This window comes from Taudactylus pleione, unplaced genomic scaffold (assembly GCF_031769625.1).
Source record: "Taudactylus pleione unplaced genomic scaffold, aTauple2 ptg000969l, whole genome shotgun sequence".
In the NCBI taxonomy this organism is placed as follows: domain Eukaryota; kingdom Metazoa; phylum Chordata; class Amphibia; order Anura; family Myobatrachidae; genus Taudactylus; species Taudactylus pleione.
This window is the reverse complement of record NW_028285370.1, coordinates 3,445,910-3,470,804: the sequence shown is the minus strand read 5'-3', so window position 1 is coordinate 3,470,804 and position 24,895 is coordinate 3,445,910. Positions and strand designations below refer to the sequence as shown.

General features: G+C 47.5%; 1 protein-coding gene and 1 pseudogene across 1 annotated transcript; one reads left to right on the top strand and one right to left on the bottom strand.

The window, feature by feature from the left end:
• Nucleotides 1-323: 323 nt before the first annotated feature.
• On the bottom strand, nucleotides 324-24,895 carry LOC148454890 (E3 ubiquitin-protein ligase PHF7-like). Its single transcript, XM_088460642.1, has 11 exons — nucleotides 24,711-24,895; nucleotides 6,713-6,774; nucleotides 6,392-6,489; nucleotides 5,116-5,217; nucleotides 4,112-4,236; nucleotides 3,718-3,877; nucleotides 3,342-3,448; nucleotides 2,143-2,259; nucleotides 826-962; nucleotides 482-556; nucleotides 324-394 (listed from the first exon to the last, which is right to left on the bottom strand). Exons 1-11 carry the CDS (start codon nucleotides 24,893-24,895, stop codon nucleotides 324-326), a joined length of 1,239 nt encoding a protein of 412 aa, XP_088316768.1.
• Nucleotides 18,083-18,155, top strand: LOC148454891 (U2 spliceosomal RNA; annotated as a pseudogene).

Here is a 24,895-nt window from a genome sequence, read left to right as displayed (position 1 = left end):
AGAACGAAACACGCCGTTATGCACTGAAGCCATGAGAATGGAGCCTTTGGATTGAAGCCTTAGGCATGCCTAATATCAATATTACTGATTTGTAATCCCCTGCTATAATATGATATAAAAGAAGAATTTTCTCTTTACTTGGTTTGGAAAGCAAAAGATATTTAATTGCTCTAATTCCACTGATGTGAATATGGGGACAAGAGTTAGAGACACTGCATGGATCCACACAGTTCTCTGTTCCTGCAGAATGTGTACGACAGGTAGGGAGCAGATCATGAGGCATCTTGTCTCCACCTGGGCCCCCAGGTTCTGGGTTTAGCACCCTACAATGGTGATTTTCTGGTCCTCCTGGATGTTATTATTTTATAACCCCTCACCCGGGCGCAAGTCTCTCTTGGTGTTACTGAAAGATGCCCCCTCGTCCGGGCGCAGGTCTCTCCTGGTGTTAATGAAGGATGCCCCCTTGTCCGGGTGCAGGTCTCTCCTGGTGTTACTGCAGGCGAAGGATTTTCTCTGCTCGTTGATGGTATTACCACAGATGCCTCTGCCAATGGCTCTGCAATCAGAAAGAGATCCAACATTGTTATCGATATGTTTATGTGGATGGACGTACTCTGTGTCCTACAAGTCGCAAGTTGGCTAAGGCTACTGTAACATGAAAAGGGCCACACATCGATTATACTACAGTGGCATTAACCCAAGACTGGTAACTTAATGATAGTTTTCACTAATGTCTCATTCTACCACGTAAGTGAAATATAAGTTATGATGTTAGATACTGTACTACCTAGTAATAGGTGACAAATGACAGGGGAAAGTACTTGCCAGCAACATCCTCCGGCTTCTCCAGAATGGAGGTACACTCTGCACAGGTCCATGTGCTCTCAGCAGATCTCAGGGCTGAGCAGGCGAGGTGGGTTCCCACTGACCCACAGCAGTGACACCGAATTATACACCATTCACTGAAAGAGGAGACACAGAGGATAAATCTACAGCTGGAGCTATAAATCTCAGTGATGGAGCATTTCGCTACAGGAAGAAATAGCCCCTAAGATACTAAATGTTTTATTGTATTCTAGAGAGGATTAAACAATTTGGCAGCTTATAAGAATGTATACATTTTAGCAATTCTACAGCAAACATTTCGAAATTTGTAGGGGAGTTATATTATACAGTTGTGTCCAAATACATCTAGCCTCTTTGCGTGCCCCTCTAGTCGCGCCATGCCATGGCATGACTCTGTAGTGCTGAGAGTATTTTTATAAATTTTTTTACCTTCAAATGCAATTTAATCAAACAGTGATGAAAGTAGGACGCACAAGCAAATTCTGCTGATTAAAATCATATGTGGCATGCCTATATTCTGTGTGTGACAGCGGGTGTATCTGTATGCAAAATGCTACGTTACAGTGCCAGTGGCTACTACACTGTAACAGCTGATACGCCACCCACACAATGGTTGATACGCCACCCGGCACAATGGTTCATATGCCACCTGGCACAATGGATAAAACGCCACCCTGCTCCCCTCATTCTTTTATTTTGTGGGCATGGAATATCATAATGTATCTCTGGTGCCGAATAGAAGAGCAGCCAGGAAGAGAAGCCTCTGAGCCGCCCAACCAGCACAGTGAAGCACGATAAAGAGAAGAACTGAATTATAGGGCAGAGGAAGAAGATAGAGACGGAGGAGCAGGTGAAACCAATAACAAAGTGGGCAGCGCTGTCAAGAAAACCTAAGGTACTGGAACTCTGATAAAGATTCCAATAATACAATTTATTGAATACATATTAGATTCACAACACATATAAAATATGGGATACATTCAGTATCCCGGCGCATCCTGTACCCATCCCATAACATATATAATAACAGAAAACGATTATAGTAGCCAGGTTCTTGGTGTCGGCCTCTTAGTAAGCACACAGTAAATGTGAAAGATATCAACCTCTTAGTAAATACACCGTCACATATATTACGCATACACCCAGTAGATCCTTAGCTAATAAACGTAGGGTCCTATTTATCAAGAGTCTAGGCCGCATTAATCATGTGGAATGAGCAGGGGAACCTTCCCAGGAGCTGCTGCTGGGCCATAGCACACTGGCAGCCTTTAATAAATAAAATGCGAAAAGTTTTACCTGCCGCTCTCGCTGTGAGTTCTTCCATGGTCGCAGCGGCAGGGATCCGCGTCGCACTGTTGGTAGACCTGCAGTAGTTCTCCGAAGGCGTTGTTCTCCAGTTCCCAGGATGCATCTCTGAAAGGTTAATTTGAGGTAATATCGCTGATGTAATTAATCAATGTGACATTACAACGCTTTCTTCTGTCTGTTTCATCTAGTCCAGTAGTCCAGTCTGGCAAGCCGTCGCTATGGGTCTCGCTACAAAGGGGGCGTGCTGTCGATGGTGAGTGACAGCACGCCCCCTTTGGTGGGTGTGCCGGGGGCGTGACTGGCCAGACCGAGGCATTCCCATCGGAACGCCTACCATCTGGGGCCGGCCCCACTGACATCACAAGTGATGTCAGTGGGAGAGCTTTCGGCTCTGATAGAGCCAAAAGCACACCAGGGCTTGCGGCAATGAGACCCTACCAGAAGGGTCTCGTCGCAAGGCCGATGGTCGCGATGGTCTTGACCATCGTGACCATCTTCCTGGCCGCTCGCTATAGCTGTGGGTGGTCAACCACAGCTATACGAGCGTCCGGGAGGCCTCTCTAAAAATTCAGAAGGATGGCCCTGATTCAGAGCGAGCGCTTTGTCAGAGCGTCCGGCTCTGAATCAGGGCCATAGACCCATAGTCAAGTGCCCATAGTCTTATGGCTGGATTTGGCAATTTGCTTACTAAAGAACTGATAAATCTCTGTAAATTATAATAGGACACATTTTGCTTATAGCATTTCATAAGTACGAAACACAAGGTAAAATAACGGGATGCAAGCTTTCGTTTCCTTGTTTAAGCTACACAAATGCACAGTTAATGTCGGCTCCAGTTTCGTCTCTGTAATTGGTGTGGGGGGGTGCACACCGCCACTGATGCCATTCACATCATTATTCCGTTGATAGCTTTCAAAAAATGCAGCCAGCACCATGTTCCAGAAGTGATCCCCAGAAACATGGCAGCTGCATCATATGTACGATATAACGCCAGATTACTGCGTATGCACAGGGGATTCTGGGTAAATTCCAGATTGTTGGTGATGTTCTGTGCATGCGCCAGTGCCATTTTTTTTTTAGGGGGAGGGGGCTCACAGAAATCCTCACATGGGCCCCCTCCAGTCTTAAAATGCCTCTGTGATGGAGCTGGATTCTATGTTCTAGATAAAGACAATTGTTACATATACCTGTGGGGAATGTAAATTCCCATTTGCAGCATCTCCTGCTGGAAACTCGCCATGTTCTGGCATATGGGGCACTTCAAGAAATACTTCCCTGCATTTAATGCCTGCATCTGTAATGTAAGAAGTTCAGATGAAATACCAAATATATATATATGTACAGTCATGAAGCAAACATCCTGCACAAGAGCTGACGAGCAAGGACAAGCCGACCAGCCTAACGTCAGGCCGCATTCGCCATAATCCTTCATATACAGAGAGCGGACACCGGAATCAGCTTCAAACCCTCCACTCCATTGGCCGTCATTCCTCGGCTCTCTCCTGGTTGGCCTCCTCCCGGTGACTCCGATAGTGAGGAGTAAATAGTAAAGCCATAGCTCACCTGCAGACAAGTCCTGTGGAACCAAGTGTTTTTGCAGCAGGGGCTCTTAATCACATCATATGCAGGGGCAGGGGTCAGCTCCTCCAGGCAGATGGTACATGCACTTACTCCGTCCTGTGCCGCAGCCTTCTGAACTGGCCGATGCCTTGGGCAAAATGATCTACAGGGAAACAAATATTACAGAATAAATAGTGAGAAGTTCAAACAAAAACCCCCACTGTAACGGAACATACATACACAGCGCGATCGCACGCCAAGACATAGTGGGTGTGCTAATGCCTTGCCGTACGATCGCCTGCCTTCCCGGATTTGCATATGCCAGCTGCGTGCGAACGCATCTAGCAAGCGGGTCTGAATCGGGTTCTATATACCTAGAAGCAAATGGATTACTCACGGAAACTCCTTGAAGTACTGGAATATAAATTCCTTTTCCTGGCCACAGGGGAAGTGCACTGTCTCAGTGCAGCCCTTCCTGCTGCAGCGTATGGAGGCGCCCGTCCTCTTGCACACTGTGCAGGGCTGCAAAACATGATTAACAAATGACAATACTGAGAAAAACACGAACAATGAGTGTAAATAGGTCCCCCACTATAAATAACCTTTGTTCTAGACTCCTTTACTTCCTAATAATAGAACAGTCACTGTATATAACACTCAAGTATAGCCAGGTCCTCTGCTAACCACCTTAGTGGGAGAGATAAAAAATAGCTCCTCTAAGGCTTCCAATCATAGCTGCTGCGGCTGATCGGCCGTCCTATAGAGAGACCTATGGCACGTTAATCTTTTTTCTTTCTTTTTTTTATTTTGGTGAAGTGCAAGTGCATATGTCTGAGCTTCCAGTCCTCTGTGCATGCAGGAACTGGCAAGCTGGATCACACATGTGCATTTAGCAGCACACTGGCTCGAGGAAGCAAAGAGATCTGCATTACCGCTGACAGGCGGCATCACTCTGTTTCTTTCCACAAGCACCCATTGTCTGCTCTGCATCCAAATACTCACTACAACCACAGTCGGTAAACCATCAGGACACATGAACAGTAAAAAAAAGCACAGTGGCCAACTGCGCCAACACCTGCAATGCATTCACCTCTGAATTAGGTCCATACACCAAAACATTTTATATAAATACGACTCCCCAGAATCTGTCGGCCACCTTGGGAAAACACTTCTGATTGGCTGAGTGGCTTTTGACCTTTCTGGTCACGTCAGTACCACAGTCATTCTGCACCGCAGCTCCAGGCGGAGCCGTTCTCACTGCGGCATCACAAAGCTATTTATTTTATTCTTTGTGGATTATCAGGGAATAGAATAAACTCCCAATTAGGCCCAATATGTGTCATTCAGTTCTCCGGTGACTTCACATGACATGAGAAAGTATCAGCATGATCGGCTCCTCACCTGCTCTGCTGCCCGGCTGGCTGCCTTCCGCACATCTGGGTACAGGAAGCCATAGAAGCCTTGCCTGTCACTGCCCCTCTGCAGCACACCGCTGGATAGTAACTGGATAGGAGAGAGGGGAGATGTACTTATGGCTGTCACCACTGCTGCATTATCTATAACAATTAGGAAGACTTATATCTCTAACATATGCTCCAATATAGTTTTATCATGTTTTATGCACTTAGCATGTTAATGAAACTGTGCAGATAACTACATATCCTTAGGGGAGGGCTCCAATAAGATTTAATGCCTAAAGTTAAAAATGAAACAAAATATGTTTTTTTAAATTTTTCCACCATTTTAATTAACAGAAAATGTATGGTTTCATTTGGTAGAATAATTTGTTGCCTTTATGTGGGGGGAGCTATCACACTTATCGCGCCCCCCCAACCCCATGGCTTTATGCTAGGCTGAGGGGCTCACAAAAAGGGGTATTTTTAACCTAAGGGTGCTTAGCCATGCCTCCCACAATTAGGACACACCCCTCTCCCGGGGCCCATCTCTTTACATCCCTGCCCAAAACACCCACAAGCCATCTCTCTGCTTCAAAGGCTTACCGTGACTTGGCTCTTATCAGCATTGGCCTCCCGGGTAGAGGAGATTGAGACATTTGAGTAAACATTTACATTATCACCTTGTGAATATAGGGCCTGATTCAGGACGGATTGCAAGTCTGTAATCGCACGCACCCGGCCGCTGCGAAAATATGCTATGAATGCATTGCGATCGCAGCAGTATACTCACACACCCACCACTTCAGTAAGCTGCCCACTTCCGCAATACCTTGGTAGTCTGCGAAAGCACCGGTAACACAGAGTAACATCGGACCCAGACGCACAGTTGTGGTAGAGCTGACCTGACTCAGAAATTGCTAAACTTCCTGTCAGTACCTAGAGCTCAGGCTGCGTGTGCCGTCGCAGGGGCTTAATTATGCACGCCGCTGTAATGGCATTCAAACGCACTGGCATATCTGCGTTCCTTTGACCACTGCCCCTCGCGATCGCAGCGGCCGCTTCGCACACTGTGATGCATACGCATGCGCAGAACGCAAACATCGGCAGGGTGCGTGTGCATCCGCAGACTTGCGTTCCAAGCTGAATCAGGCCCATAGGACAAAATGATTATCACATTTGCATAAATATAGCAGATTGTGATAAATGTGCACCTTACTGTGTAACAGGCTGCTTTCAGCTGCTATAACTGATGCTCATCCATCATTACTTTCCATACTTACCAGGCAGTAGTGGTGGACAGTCAGCTTCTCCTTGGCGTTATGCAGCAGCTCTCCATACTTGGGCACGTCATTTTCTGCACGACCACAGAAAATGCATGCTGTGGAAGCAAGGCAAGACGTTATGTATGGTGTGTTCTTCATACAAAACACAAATCACACATTAAACCAGAACAAGTACATGCAAGATAGGTGAGGGAATGTAGTTGTGAGACAGAGGGTAGAGAGAGCGATGCTCAACCAGGTGTGTACCCAGCTTTACTCTATGTCATAATTACAGGTATATTACTGAAGGTTAATAAAGACTTCTGGCTCCTGACTTACCTGGATCGGCTTCTAGCGATGAGCTTGATGCCAAATCTCTATTAGTCTTCCGCTTTCTCTTACTAAAGATAGAGATGCAAAAACAAAATTGTAAATTATAAGTGCAAATAATAATCCTCCTTTATGTATATGTCATATATAATAAGTTCTGTGGATCTCAAGGTGCTGCTGCTGTATAAACTTACCTTTGTGGATAGTGTAGCTATTTTTATGGGACCAGATAAGCAGGGGTTAAAGTGAGCTGGAATGCGGCGGTACTGAGTTCAGTCAGTTATATATGAAGGGGAAACAAGTCCCTCCCCTGCCCGCAGCCCTGCAGCTGAGCCCAATGCCAACCGAGTGACTCTGCCTCTGAGAGGAGTCACTAAGTGACAAGCATCACCCCATGCCACCTGCAGTCAGTGCACAGCATCACCCCATGCCGCCTGCAGTCAGCGCACAGTGTCACCCCATGTCACTTGCAGTCAGGGCACAACATCACCCCATGCCACCTGCAGTCAGCGCACAGCATCACCCCATGCCGCCTGCAGTAAGGGCACGGCATCACCCCATGCCACCTGCAGTCAGCGCACAGCGTCACCCCATGCTGCCTGCAGTCAGTGCACAGCATCACCCCATGCCGCCTGCAGCCAGCGCACAGCGTCACCCCATGCCGCCTGCAGTCAGCGCACAGCGTCACCCCATTCCGTCTGCAGTCAGCGCACAGCCGTGTCGTCAGAGACACATTTTAGGATTACTTCCCCTTATGGTAAGGGGGGCGGTGTCATGCGACCAAAGTACAGCATGAGCGCCTTCACTTTAAAAATATGCCCCATAATGGGCGGCAGCAGAGTCCGATCAGCTGAATGCGTCTTGAGCATGTTTATGCTAATATATACAGTAATGTTACTGTTATTATCTATTTACATTATTACAGTGATATTGGTAATGGGTTTGTAGTAATAAGGCATATATAGTTCTGCAGCTCAGATTACATTAGTCTTCATTCTAGCACACTCTGGTCTGTATCTCCGCAGTGTGTTACATCAGCTGAGTGTGCTAGAAGCATCAGAGCAGAGAGCGACACCCCAGGCAGAAAAGAGGAATGGCACGGGCTGTGACAGGTGCAGGGTGCTAGAATGAAGACTATTACATTGGCCCCTGAGAACAGAATTTTGATACAGCATAAAACTGTTCCTAATATTCCAACATGACAATAACAAAACATAACAATTGTTTCCTTGGATCATTTTGAATTTAGCTTTATAAGCGGATTGGACGGTTTGTAATGAGGAGGATGAGGGCTGGTTGTGTTTCCAGACTTATCTTAGAGACAACTACATTAAAGAAGTTTGTGTAGAGCCAACCTGCAGCTCTCCAGCTGTTGTGAAACTACAAGTCCCAGCATGCCCTGCTACAGTTTTAGCATTCCCTAATAGCGAAACTGTGGCAGGGCATGCTGGGACTTGTAGTTTCACAACAGCTGGGGAGCCACAGGTTGTCCAGGCCTGGTGTAGAGGATGAGAACGCTTGTTTAGTACTATTAAAAGAATTCAAGTGGTTTCATATGAAAATAAAAACAATACTATTATATGCTATTATGTAATGGATTGATGTGATATTAAAATAATAATAATAATAATAATAATAATAATAATAATAATAATAATAATAATAACAATCCCCACAAAAACAAACAGTGAAACATTAAAGTATCTCAGCTTCTGTTTCAAAGAATTTGAAGCACGATTATAAGTTAATCAATTTTGGATGCTATCAATGTTTGTGTAATTAGTGACAGTATTGATGTACTTAGTGATATAAATTAGCTATAATTGGTGTTCCACATAATTGTAAATCTGATCATAAATATTACATTTGTAACAAGGAAATCCCTATTTTTAAAAACACAACACAGACAGTCACTTACCTAGACGAGGCCATGAAGCCTCACATTTAGAGTTACAGCCTCTCAGATGCTTCTCCAGTAGTAGAATTAGAGAAAATGTGCTTTATAATAAAAACAATACACCTTGCTAGGATTCTGTAACTATAATGCAAGTCTCTGCTGAGGGTGAGCCTCACTGGCTGTCCTGTGTTATGACATCACTGGCCACTGTGACATCACTGATTTGCATAACCATGGCAGGTCAGATATCTGACACAGGGTCTCCATCATGCACATGCAGGGGCTCCATCAGAGAGTTATGGGGGGTACAACACTAAGGGGGCCAGACTGCCTGGGAGCCTGCTGTGGCCAGAAACACAGCCTAATTCCTCTGTACTGGGCCCCATATTTCTCTGCGCACATGTACTGTACCTGCTGCCCGGATCACTAGTTCTCTCACACCAAAGAGAGTCATTCTGGGGCAATAGTGAGCTCCTTGTAATAATAAGCAAAGATAAATCAGGGCAAGTCCATGAACTTAGTTTTCTGAAGTTATTACCACCTAGAGGGGTATTCAATATGAAATGTTAACTTCACTGCCGCAGTTAACGTTTCATATCGGAGTTTTTTTCTGCGTTAAGTCTGGTGCGCGCTCCCGCTTATCCCCGTATTCAATATAAAATTAACGAAAACGGGAAACTCCGAAGTTGAATTTGCGTAAAGTTACAAATTTTTCCTTAAAATAATTGTAAGACCTCCCTAAAGTTGTAAAAACATGGGGGAACACTATGGGTACCCCCGTTTTAGCCTTTAATTGAAAGTCAGGGATTTAAATAGCCGCAGCAGGTGTTTTTTTCCCGACATTGAAGAAGTGATGCAGAAGAGCACTTAGGTTATTTCAAATTTGGGGTACATGAAAATGGGTACTAGCATATTTTGATGTCCCTAAAGTAAGTTTTTAAAAATTCTGCATTTGTGCACCTGCCGCTATAAATCTATTCTTCAAAACACCTGCCGCATACTTGCAGAATAGCCCTGAACCTATTTCCCTATTGTTTAACTATTTTTTCTCTTTTTTTTTTTTTGCACCCCAATTTTGAAATTAATTTTTTGGGGTGTCCCTATTTTTTTTTTTTTTTTTTTTACTTTTTTTGACACAGTTCTTATTTAAATGTCAATCTCAGGGGTGCAGGCTATTTTTTTTAAGCCTGCACCCCTAAACCCCAATTTTGCACTTTTTTTCGACACCTATTCAATGGTGAAACGTTATCACCGTTTTTTATCAAAGACTTCTCAAAACTGCGATAAGGCTTTGATATTGAATACAGTGTAAAAGTAAAATCTGCGATAATGACGTCATAATTGCGATATTAATGCAAAAACGATGTTATCGCACCCATATTGAATACCCCTGTTAGTGTAGCCCCATGTACTCTATTAATGCACATTCACATCATACTCTGCAATAAGCCTGTGTACCAAATTTGCTGACTTCCGAGGTGGCAGACAGGTTGGCTCAGCAGGGAGAGGGGTGTCGCAGGAAATTAGTAAGAGGGGGGAGGGTCCCACGGGAAAACTGGAGCCAGATCAGTGGTCCAATCTTTTTTTTATTAAATTGGCAAGGTGCAGCAATGACGTGGCTGCATCTCTTCTGCGCCCTAAAAGGCTGCACCCTGGGCCTGGAGCAGATGCTTGTTTGCTCTGTAGTAGTACAGAATCCGCACCGTAGAGTTAGGTGACACAGGTTAGCTATGCTGATATACGCCGTGCCCCCTGACCTCTCCTCAGTGCTGCTGCTGCTGCTCCATTAGGGCTAGAAGGGAAATGTGCTTCTGATGGGAAGCTGAAGTTTGTTTCTATCTGCTCCATGAACAGAACGCCAGTGTGCCCCATGGTCTTCAGAGTGCCCCACACCACACCCACAGCTTTCCAGTGTGCCCTGTGCCCTACACACAACACTCCAATGTAGCCATTGCCCTTCCAGCGAGCCCCATGCCCTACACATGGCCTTCACATGTCACCACCTGCAAATAGGGGTGTGCACCGGCCACTTTTCATGTTTTGTGTTTTGGTTTTGGATCTGGATCTTTCTTCGTGTTTTGGATCTGGATTGGTTTTGCCAAAACCACCCTTCCGTGTTTTGGGTTCTGGGTTTTGTGTTTTGGATCTGTATTTTTTTTTTAAAAAGCATAAAAACAGCTAAAATCACAGAATTTGTAGGTTTTTCTGCTCCTATGCTATTATTAACCTCAATAACCTTAATTTCCACTCATTTCCAGTCTATTCTGAACACCTCACACCTCACAATAGTGTTTTTATGTCCAAAACGTTGCACCGAGGTAGCTGGATGACTATGCTAAGCGACACGAGTGGGCGGCACAAACACGTGACCCATCTAGGCGTGAAACTGCAGTGGCAGACAGGATGGCAGTTTGAAAAACTAGGCCCCAAACTGTACATAATGCAAAGAAAAAAAAGAGGTGCAAGATGGAATTGTCCTTGGGTTATGTTGTATAAACAGGACATGCACACTTTAACAAACCAATCATTTCAGCGCCAGGGTCTGCCACACAACTGTGGCTGAAATGATTGGTTCGTTTGGGCCCCCACAAAACAAGCTGGCAATTAATGTGTCCCTGCACAAACTGGCTCTATGGAGGCAAGATGTCATCCTCATCCTCCTCATCCACCGATTCCTCACCCTCTTCAGTGTGTACATCCTCATCCTCACAAAGTATTAACTCGTCCCCACTTGAATCCACCACCACAGGTCCCTCTGTACCTTCTGGAGGCTGGTCTCCCTGGAAGAGCTGATAATTCATTTTGATGAACATCATCTTCTCCACATTCTGTGGAAGCAACCTCCTACGCCTTTCACTGACAAGGTTCCCGGCTGCACTAAACACTCTTTCGGAGTACACACTGGAGGGGGGGCAACTCAGGTAAAATAGAGCCAGTTTGTACAGGGGCCTCCAAATTGCCTCTTTTTCCTGCCAGTACAGGTATGGACTGTCTGCCATGCCTACTTGGATGCTGTCACCGATGTAATCCTCCACCATTCTGTCAATGGTGACAGTATCATATGCAGTGACAGTAGACATGTCAGAAATTGTTGCCAGGTCCTTCAGTCCGGACCAGATGTCCAAACTTGGTCCTGCCTGCCCTGCATCACCGCCAGCGGGTTGCTTAGGATACCTAAGTTTTTTCCTGGCAGCCCCAGTTGCAGGAGAAAATGAAGAAGGAGCCGTTGACGTGTCACGTTCCGCTTCAGCTGACAGTGTGTTCACCAGCAGGTCTTTGCACCTCTGCAGGCTTGTGTCGGCCGGAAAGAGAGACACCACATAGGCTTTAAACCTAGGATCGAGCACGGTGGCCAAAACGTAGTGGTCTGATTTCAACAGATTGACCACCCTGGAATCCTGGCAAAGCGAATGAAGGGCTTCATCCACAAGTCCCACATGCTGAGCGGAATCGCTCCGTCTTAGCTCCTCCTTCACTTTCTCCAGCTGCTTCTGCAAAAGCCTGATGAGGGGAATGACCTGACTCAAGCTGGCAGTGTCTGAACTGACTTCACGTGTGGCAAGTTCGAAGGGCTGGAGAACCTTGCACAACATGGAAATCATTCTCCACTGCGCTTGAGTCAGGTGCATACCCCCTCCTTTGCCTATGTCATAGGTGGATGTATAGGCTTGTATGGCCTTTTGCTGCTCCTCCATCCTCTGAAGCATATAGAGGGTTGAGTTCCACCGCGTCACAACCTCTTGCTTCAGGTGATGGCGGGGCAGGTTCAAGAGTGTTTGCTGGCGCTCCAGTCTTCGGCACGCAGTCGCTGAATGGCGAAAGTGGCCAGAAATTTTTCGGGCCACCCAAAGCGTCTCCTGCACGCCCCTGTCGCTTTTCAGAAAATTCTGCACCACCAAGTTTATTGTGTGAGCAAAACATGGGACGTGCTGGAATTTGCCCAGATGTAATGCCCGCACAATATTGGTGGCGTTGTCAGATATCACAAATCCCCAGGAGAGTCTAAGTGGGGTAAGCCACTGGGCGATGATTTCCCTCAGTTTCTCTAAGAGGTTGTCGGCGGTGTGCCTCTTACTGAAACCGGTGATACACAGCGTAGCCTGCCTTGTAACGAGCTGGCATTTCTGAGATGCTGCTACTGGTGACGCTGCTGCTGTTGCTGCGTAAGGTGATACATCTACCCAGTGGGCTGTCACAGTCATATAGTCCTTAGTCTGCCCTGTTCCACTTGTCCACATGTCCGTGGTTAAGTGGACATTGTGTACAACGGCATTTTTCAGGACACTGAGGACACTTTTTCTGACGTTTCTGTACAGTCTCGGTATCGCCTGCCTAGTGAAGTGGAATCTAGACGGGATTTGGAACCGGGGACACACTACCTCCATCAATTGTCTAAATCCCACTGCACTTATGGCGGATACCGGACGCACGTCTAACACCAACATAGCAGTCAAGGCCTCAGTTATACGTTTTGCTTCAGGATGACTGCTGTCGTACTTCATCCTCCTCGCTAAGGACTGTTGGAGGGTCAATTGTTTAGTAAAAGTAGTGGTGTTCCTACTTCCTCTCTGGGATGATGAACGACTCCCAGCAGCAGCAACAGCAGCAGCGGCAGCAGTAGGCGTAGCAATGCAGGATCCTCCGGAGGAATCCCGGATAGGAGAGTCAGTCATGCCAGTGACATGGCCTGCAGGACTACTTCCGATCCTAACTAAGGAGGAAATTGACGAGGAGGGAGTTGACGGTGTGGTTTGCAGGCGCTTGGATACAACAGGACAACGGGATTTAGGTGTCCCTGGACTGCTTACGGTCTTAGCCAAAGTTTCTGAACTTGACAGTAACTTTTTATGAACGCGCTGCAGGTGCCGTATAAGGGAGGATGTTCCTAGGTGGTTGACGTCCCTACCCCTACTTATTTCACCTTTACATATGGTACATATGGCAAGACAGTTGTTGTCCGGATTTGGATAGAAATATTGCCAGACCAAAGAGGTGGAATGTTTGGTCTTCTGCCCAGGCATGACCGTGATGGGCTTTTTCATCCCACGGACAACAACTGTCTCCCCCGGAGCCTGATTTAAACAAACCACATCACCATCAGAATCCTCCTCGCCAACTTCCTCCTCAGCACCAGCTACACCAGTATCCTCATCCTGTTGTACTTCAACAGTGACATCTTCAATTTGCATATCAGCAAGTGGACTGTGGGTGCTCCTTTCAGCACTTGCAGGGGGCGTGCAAATGGTGGAAAGAGCCACCTCTTCCCGTCCAGTGCTGGGAAGGTCAGGCATCGCAACCACCACCACACTTGGACTCTCCTTGGGGATTTGTGATATCTTCTTAGAAAGCACAGTTCTTCGCTGTGCTTTTGCCAGCTTAACTCTTTTGATTTTTTTAGTGGGAGGAGGGCTTCCATCGTCATGTGAAGCTGAACCACTAGTCATGAACATACTAGGGATCGACCTTAGCCGTTCCTTGCCACTCCGTGTCGTAAATGGCATATTGGCAAGTTTACATTTCTCTTCAGCTGATTTAAATGTCTTTTTCAAGGTCATTTTCCTGAACTTTGCCATTTGGGATTGTATGTGCCCTCTACTATGACATTGGGCATCGGCCTTGGCAGACGACGTTGATGGCATGTTATCGTCTATGTCATGACTAGTGGCAGCAGCTTCAGCACTAGGAGGAAGTGGTTCTTGATCTTTCTCTATTTTATTTTTATCGGAGAAAGTTTGGTCCTCCATTTATGTTATATCGATTTGATATATACGTGCGGCTAAACACAGAAAATTATTTTTTTTTGGGTTTGGACTGGAGTGTACTTTGTGGGTTACAGCACCCTTTAACGGTCAAGCCAGCCGGCCCTTTACTTATGACACAGGCGCACGCTTGGCACTACTTTGTTGATGCACGTGCGGCTACTGCGCACACAATTCACAAACACAGAAAATAATTTTTTTTTGGTTTGGACTGGAGTGTACTTTCGGGGGTTACAGCACCCTTTAACGGTCAAGCCAGCCGGCCCTTTACTTATGACACAGGCGCACGCTTGGCACTACTTTGTTGATGCACGTGCGGCTACTGCGCACACAATTCACAAACACAGAAAATAATTTTTTTTTTGGTTTGGACTGGAGTGTACTTTCGGGGGTTACAGCACCCTTAACGGTCAAGCCAGCCGGCCCTTTACTTATGACACAGGCGCACGCTTGGCACTACTTTGTTGATGCACGTGCGGCTACTGCGCACACAATTCACAAACACAGAAAATAATTTTTTTTTGGTTTGGACTGGAGTGTACTTTCGGGGGTTACAGCACCCTTTAACGGTCAAGCCAGCCGGCCCTTTACTTATGACACAGGCGCACGCTTGGCACTACTTTGTTGATGCACGTGCGGCTACTGCGCACACAATTCACAAACACAGAAAATACTTTTTTTTTTGGTTTGGACTGGAGTGTACTTTGGGGGTTACAGCACCCTTTAACGGTCAAGCCAGCCGGCCCTTTACTTATGACACAGGCGCACGCTTGGCACTACTTTGTTGATGCACGTGTGGCTACTGCGCACACAATTCACAAACACAGAAAATAATTTTTTTTTGGTTTGGACTGGAGTGTACTTTCGGGGGTTACAGCACCCTTTAACGGTCAAGCCAGCCGGCCCTTTACTTATGACACAGGCGCACGCTTGGCACTACTTTGTTGATGCACGTGCGGCTACTGCGCACACAATTCACAAACACAGAAAATAATTTTTTTTTTGGTTTGGACTGGAGTGTACTTTCGGGGGTTATAGCACCCTTAACGGTCAAGCCAGCCGGCCCTTTACTTATGACACAGGCGCACGCTTGGCACTACTTTGTTGATGCACGTGCGGCTACTGCGCACACAATTCACAAACACAGAAAATAATTTTTTTTTGGTTTGGACTGGAGTGTACTTTCGGGGGTTACAGCACCCTTTAACGGTCAAGCCAGCCGGCCCTTTACTTATGACACAGGCGCACGCTTGGCACTACTTTGTTGATGCACGTGCGGCTACTGCGCACACAATTCACAAACACAGAAAATAATTTTTTTTTTTGTTTGGACTGGAGTGTACTTTGGGGGTTACAGCACCCTTTAACGGTCAAGCCAGCCGGCCCTTTACTTATGACACAGGCGCACGCTTGGCACTACTTTGTTGATGCACGTGTGGCTACTGCGCACACAATTCACAAACACAGAAAATAATTTTTTTTTTGGTTTGGACTGGAGTGTACTTTCGGGGGTTACAGCACCCTTAACGGTCAAGCCAGCCGGCCCTTTACTTATGACACAGGTGCACGCTTGGCACTACTTTGTTGATGCATGTGCGGCTACTGCGCACACAATTCACAAACACAGAAAATATTTTTTTTTTTGGTTTGGACTGGAGTGTACTTTCGGGGGTTACAGCACCCTTAACGGTCAAGCCAGCCGGCCCTTTACTTATGACACAGGCGCACGCTTGGCACTACTTTGTTGATGCACGTGCGGCTACTGCGCACACAATTCACAAACACAGAAAATAATTTTTTTTTGGTTTGGACTGGAGTGTACTTTCGGGGGTTACAGCACCCTTAACGGTCAAGCCAGCCGGCCCTTTACTTATGACACAGGCGCACGCTTGGCACTACTTTGTTGATGCACGTGCGGCTACTGCGCACACAATTCACAAACACAGAAAATAATTTTTTTTTTGGTTTGGACTGGAGTGTACTTTCGGGGGTTACAGCACCCTTAACGGTCAAGCCAGCCGGCCCTTTACTTATGACACAGGTGCACGCTTGGCACTACTTTGTTGATGCACGTGCGGCTACTGCGCACACAATTCACAAACACAGAAAATAATTTTTTTTTTTGGTTTGGACTGGAGTGTACTTTCGGGGGTTACAGCACCCTTAACGGTCAAGCCAGTCGGCCCTTTACTTATGACACAGGCGCACACTTGGCACTACTTTGTTGATGCACGTGCGGCTACTGCGCACACAATTCACAAACACAGAAAATAATTTTTTTTTTGGTTTGGACTGGAGTGTACTTTCGGGGGTTACAGCACCCTTAACGGTCAAGCCAGCCGGCCCTTTACTTATGACACAGGCGCACGCTTGGCACTACTTTGTTGATGCACGTGCGGCTACTGCGCACACAATTCACAAACACAGAAAATAATTTTTTTTTGGTTTGGACTGGAGTGTACTTTCGGGGGTTACAGCACCCTTTAACGGTCAAGCCAGCCGGCCCTTTACTTATGACACAGGCGCACGCTTGGCACTACTTTGTTGATGCACGTGCGGCTACTGCGCACACAATTCACAAACACAGAAAATATATTATTTTTTTAGCACTTGGGGGGAGCACCCCTGATGGACAGAGCACCCCCTGGACAACACTACAGCACTCCTTTAGGACTGGGACACTGCACAGGACTTTGGAGTGGACACAGCCCCTATGGAGAACTGACTGCACAACACAGTCCAGCCAGCCCCTATGGACTTTGAAGTAGTGGACACAGCCCCTATTAACAACAGCAGCACAGCACAACACAGCCAGCCCCTATGGACTTTGAAGTAGTGGACAACAGCAGCACTACACTACACTACACTACACAGCCCTAACTCCCACCCTCCCTCTTCACTGTCCACAGCCGAGTGAGAAAATGGCGCCGACGCGGGTACCTTATATAGGATCCACAACCCGCGAGACTCGGAAGGCGGGATGATGACGTTTTGCCTCGATTTCAGATCCGAGTCAGGCGGGAAAAGTCGAGCCTGACTCGGATCGGACTCGGATCGGGGGGGCTCGGGGGGGGTTCGGATTTCAGAAATCCGAACCCGCTCACCCCTACCTGCAAACCAGAGGTTCTCACATGCCAGCCGCTGCCCGCTAGCATGTCTATCACATCAAGTAGGGGAAGAAAAAAAGGGGGGAAATATCCATAGTGGTGCACTAAACAATACATAAAACATAAGTTTGAATAATTTGTATACATAATAGCGCGGCACTAAAAAGTGAAAATACAGTATGTTTAAAAAGAATTTGGTGTGTGTAATGTAAATGAGTGTATTTAAAAAGGGGGCGTACGCTCCTGATCCACTAAATGCCCTATTATAGATGTTGAGTATAGGTCAGCATATGTGTGTGTCTATCAGTATAGACAATTCTATTTCCATATTGATCTCACATACAGGTGATGCACTAAGTGCTTCGGTTAATATATGTATAGTATGTCATATACCACAGCATATCAGGGATATTATTCAATAGAAAAGAGGGGATAACAATTCTCCAAAATATGGTCCTATAATTATTTGTTATTACCTCACATCTTGTACCTCTTGGTATAAATAGATTTATTACTTCTATTTTTGACCAAAAAATGTTACAGCATATGTGCAGTGTAATTCTTCTCTATTGCTGCTACACTCATAGCAACAGATTTTATTTTTATTTACATTTACATCGCTTCTCGGCCTTTTGGCTAAGATCAAGTGTAGTATCTGTTCTTGGGAAACATGGGGTGGAGTACCTGTTCTGCCTCCAGAGGTTTGGATGTCGCTTCTGGGGGAGAATGGGGAAAAACCCTGTGGAGTACTGTGCTGGGGGAGGACTGACTCCTGGTAGAGAGTGGGGAAACACTCGGCGCTAGTATCTGCTGTCCTAAATGGGGGTGAAGGAGGCCCCTGCGTTGGAGTGGAGAACGGCCGGGGCGTAGTACCTGCTCTCTTAAGGGGGTTGGTCCAGTACCCTGGCAGGGAATGGAGAAACACTTGGTCTTGCCAGGGCCGGGAGCAGCCTGAAGCCCGAGGTCCCTGTGCCCCTGTTATGGCAGAGCCAGGGGTGCCTGAAAATGCACGGGTATTGGTCACACCCACTGCACTAGTACGGCACTTTGCACTTGTACTTCACCTACTTCTGTCTGCACCTTTCCTTTGCCCCGGCCTTCTGGCTAGGGCAAGGATAATTTTTATTTTTCCCGCAGCCTGTAAGGCTGGGGTCTTATTTATTTATTTATTTTACACGAGTGTTTGCACTTTTTTTGCACCTTCACCACACATTTTTATATTATTTGTGTGTTGTGTCACGTGTTTTGATGGGGTTTAGGTGAGACCCTTATGGGCCACCCTCTCCCCTTGTAGCCATGGCCCTCTCCTTCTGGGGAGGGCTGAAGGTTTTTGTTCGTTCCCCAGGGGGAAGCTTCGGCCAACCCTGGGGAGAAAGGGATGACCCCGAGCCGTGAGGCGGAGGGAAGTCTGAAGACCCTTGCCCCCTAAGGGGCCTTTTGGCTCCGGGGGTCGGGGACTCAAGGGGTCTCCTCAAGCTTCGGCGAGGTGAGATCCGAAGACCCTTTTCTCCTCAGTTGACCTTTTGGCTCTGAGGAGTTGGGGAGTAGCGGGGCCCTTCTCCTTTTGGAGAGGGTCCAAGGTCCTATGCCCCCAGCACAGTTTTGCACTGTTTTCCACTGGGTGTTTGGAAAAAAAAAAAATGTGAGGCGATAACCAATAATTATAGGACCATATTTTGGAGAATTGTTATTTCCTCTTCTCTATTGAATAACATCCCTGATATGCTATGGTATATAACATACTATACATATATTAACCGAAGCACTTAGTGCATCACCTGTATGTGAGATCAATATGGAAATAGAATTGTCTATACTGATAGACACACACATATGCTGATCTATACTCAACATCTATAGTAGAACATTTAGTGGATCAGGAGTGTACGCCCCCTTTTTAAATACACTCATTTACATTACACACACCAAATTCTTTTTAAATATACTGTATTTTCACTTTTTAGTGCCTTGCTATTATGTATACAAATTATTCAAACTTATGTTTTATGTATTGTTTAGTGCACCACTATGGATATTTCCCCCCTTTTCTTATTCCCCTACTTGATTTAACAATATGTCCGTGGTAGCACCCCCATTTTCCCGAGTTGAGAGAGAATTATATCTGTGGGGTTTATTCTAACTAAATATTAGGGCATACATGGTGTCTGGTGCAACTGGAAAATAAGAGTTATGGTAAGAACTTACCTTTGTTATCTCTATTTCTACCAAGTCCATAGGGTTCCACAGGATACCTTGGGGTATAGGCAGGGGCTTCTTAAGAGAGGAGGGGCCCATGTGCACTCACCATGCAGGGCCCCCTCTTCTCTTTCTGGTGGCTGGCAGCCGACTGACATGGCTGGTCAGCCACCAGAGCCTTAATACACTCCGGGCACTAGAGTGTGCCCGGAGTTTACTGCGCATGTGCAGAGCGCTGGAAAATGGTCGCAGTGGCCATTTTCAAGGTGTTCTGAGCAGCGCTGACACCCGATGCGGGACACACACAGGTAAGTTTAATAAAAAAATGGGTGCAGGGAGTGCGGTGTGGGGCCCCCCGGGGGTCCGTGTGCCCCGCACACACTGCACCCATTGTAGATACGCCACTAGGTATAGGCGATGGCTCTTCTGTCGGGCACCACACAGTTAATCTTTTAGTCCCAGGCAGTGGTGTAACTAGGGTATTTGGAGCCCAGGGCAAATTTGAAAAGGAAGCCCCCCCCTGATGTGCGCACGCCAAATGCGCGCATGGCAAAAAAAATGGGCGTGGCCACTTAAAAATGGGGCGTGTCAACATGACACACCCCTTTATTTTCAAACTGAACATTCCTATCCATATGCACCTTAACCCCAGTAGTACCCCTTATACAGTATCCCCAGTATGCAGTTGTGGTCCCTCTTATGCAGGCCCATAGTAGTGCCCCTTATATAGTATCCCCAGTAGTGGTCCCCCTTATACAGCCCCCAATTAGTTCCCTTTACTCAGTACCCCCAGTAGTGGCCCCCCAAATGTAGTGCCCCACGTAGTGTTCCCCCTTATGCAGTGCCCCCAGTAGCAGTCCCCACAATGCAGTGCGCCCAGTAGCGGTATTCCCTTATGCAGTGCCCTTTATAAGGTGCCCCCAGTAGTAGTCCCCCCCTATGCAGTGCCCTTTATATAGTGCCCCCAGCAGTAGTCCCCCCATGCAGTTTTCCCAGTAGTGGTCCCCTTATGTTGGCACCCTGTAGTGATCCCCCCTATCCAGTGCCCCTTGTAGTGGCCCTTCCTATTATTGCCCCCAGTAGTGGTCCCCCGAGTGCAGTGCCTCTAGTAGTAGGCCCCTTTTATAATGTCCCCAGTGGTAGTTCCCCCCCAAGTAGTAGTTCCCAGTAGAGTAGCCCCCCCAGTAGAGGTCCTTCCAATGGCGCCCCCAGTAGTAGCCACCCCTCCCCCAGTAGAGGTCCCCCCAGTAGTAGCCACCCCCCTTCCCCGTTGTGCAGATAGGTTAAAAATAAATATATATATATATAAAAATATACTTACCTGAATCTCTGCTCCTGCTGCTGGTCCTGCTCGCGATGCCGCTCCCACCCGGGCTGGCGCGCTCAGCATTTTGGGACAGACGTCATGATGTCATGACGTCAGTCCCATTACTCACTGCAGGAGCGGGACGGAAGTTCAGCTCTTGCAGTGGGTGCTGCAGCAGTCAACGAGAGTCTATCTGACTCTCATTGGCTGCTGTTTAACACACGCATCGCTGCCAGCGCTGACGGCGATGCGTGTGTTATGCACAGCCTGAGCCCACCTCCTAGCGCTATTGGGCAAGTGCTCAGGGGGAGGGAACGGGCTCAGGTGTGAAGCACGGGACCAGCGCTGGAAGCCTAGTGCCGGTCCTGTGTAAATGTGTAGTGCTGACCGCACTCATTGCGTTTGGCGCTACACTGGCTAACTAGGGCGGGCCGGTTCCGTGGCCGGTGGCACCCCCCCGCGCCGCCGGTCCAACGGCACCTAGGGCATGCACCCCGCTCGCACTGCCCTAGTTACGCCACTGGTCCCAGGATGCACTGGGGCCTCCTCTCCTATACCCCGCCCCCAGGCCAAGGCACCTTCAGTTACGTACCAAGCCATAGGCCGGAGGAGGAGAAAACAGAGAGAAGGAAGACTGGAACATGCAAGATTCACACTCTCACAGAGAAGGAGACAGAAAACTAGTGACCAGATCCAAGTCCATCTGAAGCACAGATGCGAAAGGGTGGTAGTCCTGTGGAACCCTATGGACTTCGTAGAAATAGAGATAACAAAGGAATGTTCTTACCATAGCTCTAATTTTCTACTGCAGGGTCCATAGGGTATCCACAGGATACCTTTGGGATGTCCCAAAGCAGTACCTTCAAGGGTGGGGACGCTCTTGCAGAAAGGAGAATCTGTCGCCCAATGGAAGCATCCTGAGAGGCAAAAGGTATCAAAAGCATAATACCATACAAAGGTATGGACAGAAAACCACCTGGCCACCTTACAAAGCTGAACAGCCAAGGTGCCAAGGCGAACTGCCCATGAGAGACCCACAGACTGAGTAGAATGAGCAGTAAGAGGGTGGCATTGGAATGCCCTCATAAGTGTAAGCCTCAAAGATCGCCACATGAATCCACCCTGCCAATGACTGTTTGTTGGCAGGCCATCCCTTCTTATGGAAACCGTAGAGGACAAACAAGGAATCCAACTTCTGAATGGAACTGGTATGAGCCACGTAAATACGGAGAGCACGTACCACATCCAATGAGGCCTCACCTGCTGAAAGGTCTGGTGAGTTAAAGGCCGATACTATAATTTCCTCATTAATGTGGAAACCAGACACCACCTTAGGAAGAAAACCAGGGCGAGTCCTAAGAACCGCCCTGTTCCTGTGAACAATTATAAAGGCAGGGCAACAAGAAAGAGCCTTCAAATCTGACACCCTTCTAGCTGAAGTAATAGCTAGAAGAAATACAGTCTTAGCTGTAAGCCATTTGAAGTCTACTGAGCCCAGGAGTACAATGGAGGTCCTTGGAGAGCCCTAAGGACCACAGCCAAATGCCAAGAAGCCACTGGAGGGACAAAGGGAGGCTGAGGGCCTGATTCAGAGTCGGACGCTATTTGCGCTCGCTCGGTCAGAAAAAGGGGCCGGCTATTTAAATTGAGCGCTCGCTCTTTGCGGTCTGTTGGCGCCTCAATGTCTGAGCAAGCAAACGAAACATGCGCTTGCTATTTTGTAAAGACGCCCCCTGGCTGCTCACATCCTACGTCATCTCCGCTATTTATTAGATTAATCAAGTACATCGAAAGGCATCTGAACTGCTCGCAGTGCTTGTGGTAGGTTTATCCTACCGCAATCATGCGAACAGTTCAAGTTAAGAGACAACCAAGTGACATGGCCGATGACATTGCTTTGTTAATTATGCACACCCTTAAAATGCCCGTTTTGACCGTTTGGCACGCCTGCGTTCGGATCTCCACTCCCCGTTTTCAAGCACCTTCCCCTGTTACCACCCACAAACGCCTCATCCTGTCACTCAAATTAGCAGGCACTCGCTATTTGGCGAGCACTTGATTTCCGATCGCACTGACTGGTTGGCGCATGCGCATTACGACCCATACGCATGCACAGTTCTGTGAACATTGCTCAGAGCGAACGAGCGGCCGCTTACGAGCGGCTCTGAATCAGGCCCTGAATGCGAAGGACACCCTGCATAAAAGTGCAGATATCAGGAAGTGGAGCAATCCTATGCTGAAACCACACTGACAGTGTGGAAACATGCACCTTCAAGGATGCAAGGCGACTTGTAAACCCGCCTGTAGGAAAGCCAGAGCCCTGGATATCCGAAATACCTGGGGATTGTACACCCTGGGCGACACCCATCAACTAGGTAAACTACACCCTGTTGTAAATCCTGGCAGAAGCGAGTATCCGAGTTCTGCGCATGGTGTTAACCACATAGTTGGAGAATCCCTTAGCCCATAGGAGGGATGTCTCAAAAGCCACGCCATCGAAGACAGACGACCCAGATCCGAGTAAAAGCAAGTACCCTTAGACAACAGGTCCGAACGTTGAGGCAACAGCCACGAAGTGTCGATGGAGAGACTCTGCAGAGTACCAGTGATGGCTGGGCCATGCTGGAGCCACCAGCAGGATCGTACCCCCTTCTTGCTTGAACTTTCGAAGCACACAAGGAAGAAGGGATAATGGAGGAAACTGGTACACAAACTGGAAACAAACTGGAAGATCCACAGAACCGACAGTGTGTCTACCAGGAGAAACTCTGCGTCTCTTTTTCTGGACCCATACACAAGCAGCTGGCGGCTGTGTCTGGAGGCCATGTGGTCTATATCTGAAAGGCCCCATTTGTCCCCTAGGAGCTGAAATACCTCCCGGTGAGGAGACCATTCCCAGTTGAGGACTCCTGAACACAGCCGAGATGGCCGGGAGATTGCCGTCCATCCAAGTTAGAATGTAGGATACCTCTTTAAGGGCCGTCTGACTTCCTGTTCCTCCCTTGACAGTTTAAGTAAGCCACTATAGTGGCGTTATATGACTGAATTTGCACTGGTTGTCTGTGCAGAATAAGTCTTACATCTTGTAGTGCTTTGAACACTGCCCGAAGTTCCAAGATATTCATCAGAAGGGCCAATTCCGCTGACGCCCACCGTCCCTAAAAAAACATGTGGACCCGTCACAGTCCCCCAGCCCCGAAGACTGGCACCCGTCGTGAGAAGGACCCAGCCCAGGATACCTTGATGAGATGAGACGTCTGTAATCACCAAGTTAGAGACAGGCGCCCCACCAGAGAAAGCACCATCGTTTGTGACTTTATCCGACGGGACAATCCATCCCACCTGGAGAGAGTCAACCTCTGCAGAGGTCTGGAGTGAAACTGGGCATAAATCACCATGTCAAATGTTGACACCATGGACCCCAGTAATGGATACTCGGCGACCTTGAAGACAAATGCGTACCCTTGTGTGCAATGCCGAGAGCTTCACCTCTGTTAAGAAGATTCTCTGCTGAGTCCAACAGTGCACCCAGATGGAACTTCCTCTGGGATGAAATAAGTGAAGACTCCTTCCAATCCATCCGCCAGCCGAGGGTCTACAACACCGATATAGTCAGTTGCAGATGGCTGCATAGTAATTCTGGAGATCCAGCTAACAGTAGGAGGTCATCCAGATAGGGAAGCAGGCGAACCCCCTGAAACTTCAGGAGGGCCGCCATGACCACCCTTTCCTTAGTAAATACCCGTGGTGCCGTAGAGAGACCAAAGGGTAGACCTGAAACTGATAATGGTGATCCAGTGCAGCAAATCTGAGGAAACATTGATGAGATGTTGCAATAGGGACATGCAGGTAGGCAACCTGGTTGCCCAGAGACACCGCAATGTCTCCAAGTTCCATAGCTAATACAATGGAATGCAGAGGTTCCAT

Coding starts and splice junctions, on each gene's coding strand:
- LOC148454890 (XM_088460642.1), bottom strand. CDS start 24,895: ATGGAACCTCTGCATTCCATTGTATTAGCTATGGAACTTGGAGACATT. Junction 6,775..24,710: donor GTCTCTCTACGGCACCACGG/GTATTTACTAAG, acceptor CTCTATCTTTAG/TAAGAGAAAGCGGAAGACTA. Junction 6,490..6,712: donor ATCGCTAGAAGCCGATCCAG/GTAAGTCAGGAG, acceptor TTGCTTCCACAG/CATGCATTTTCTGTGGTCGT.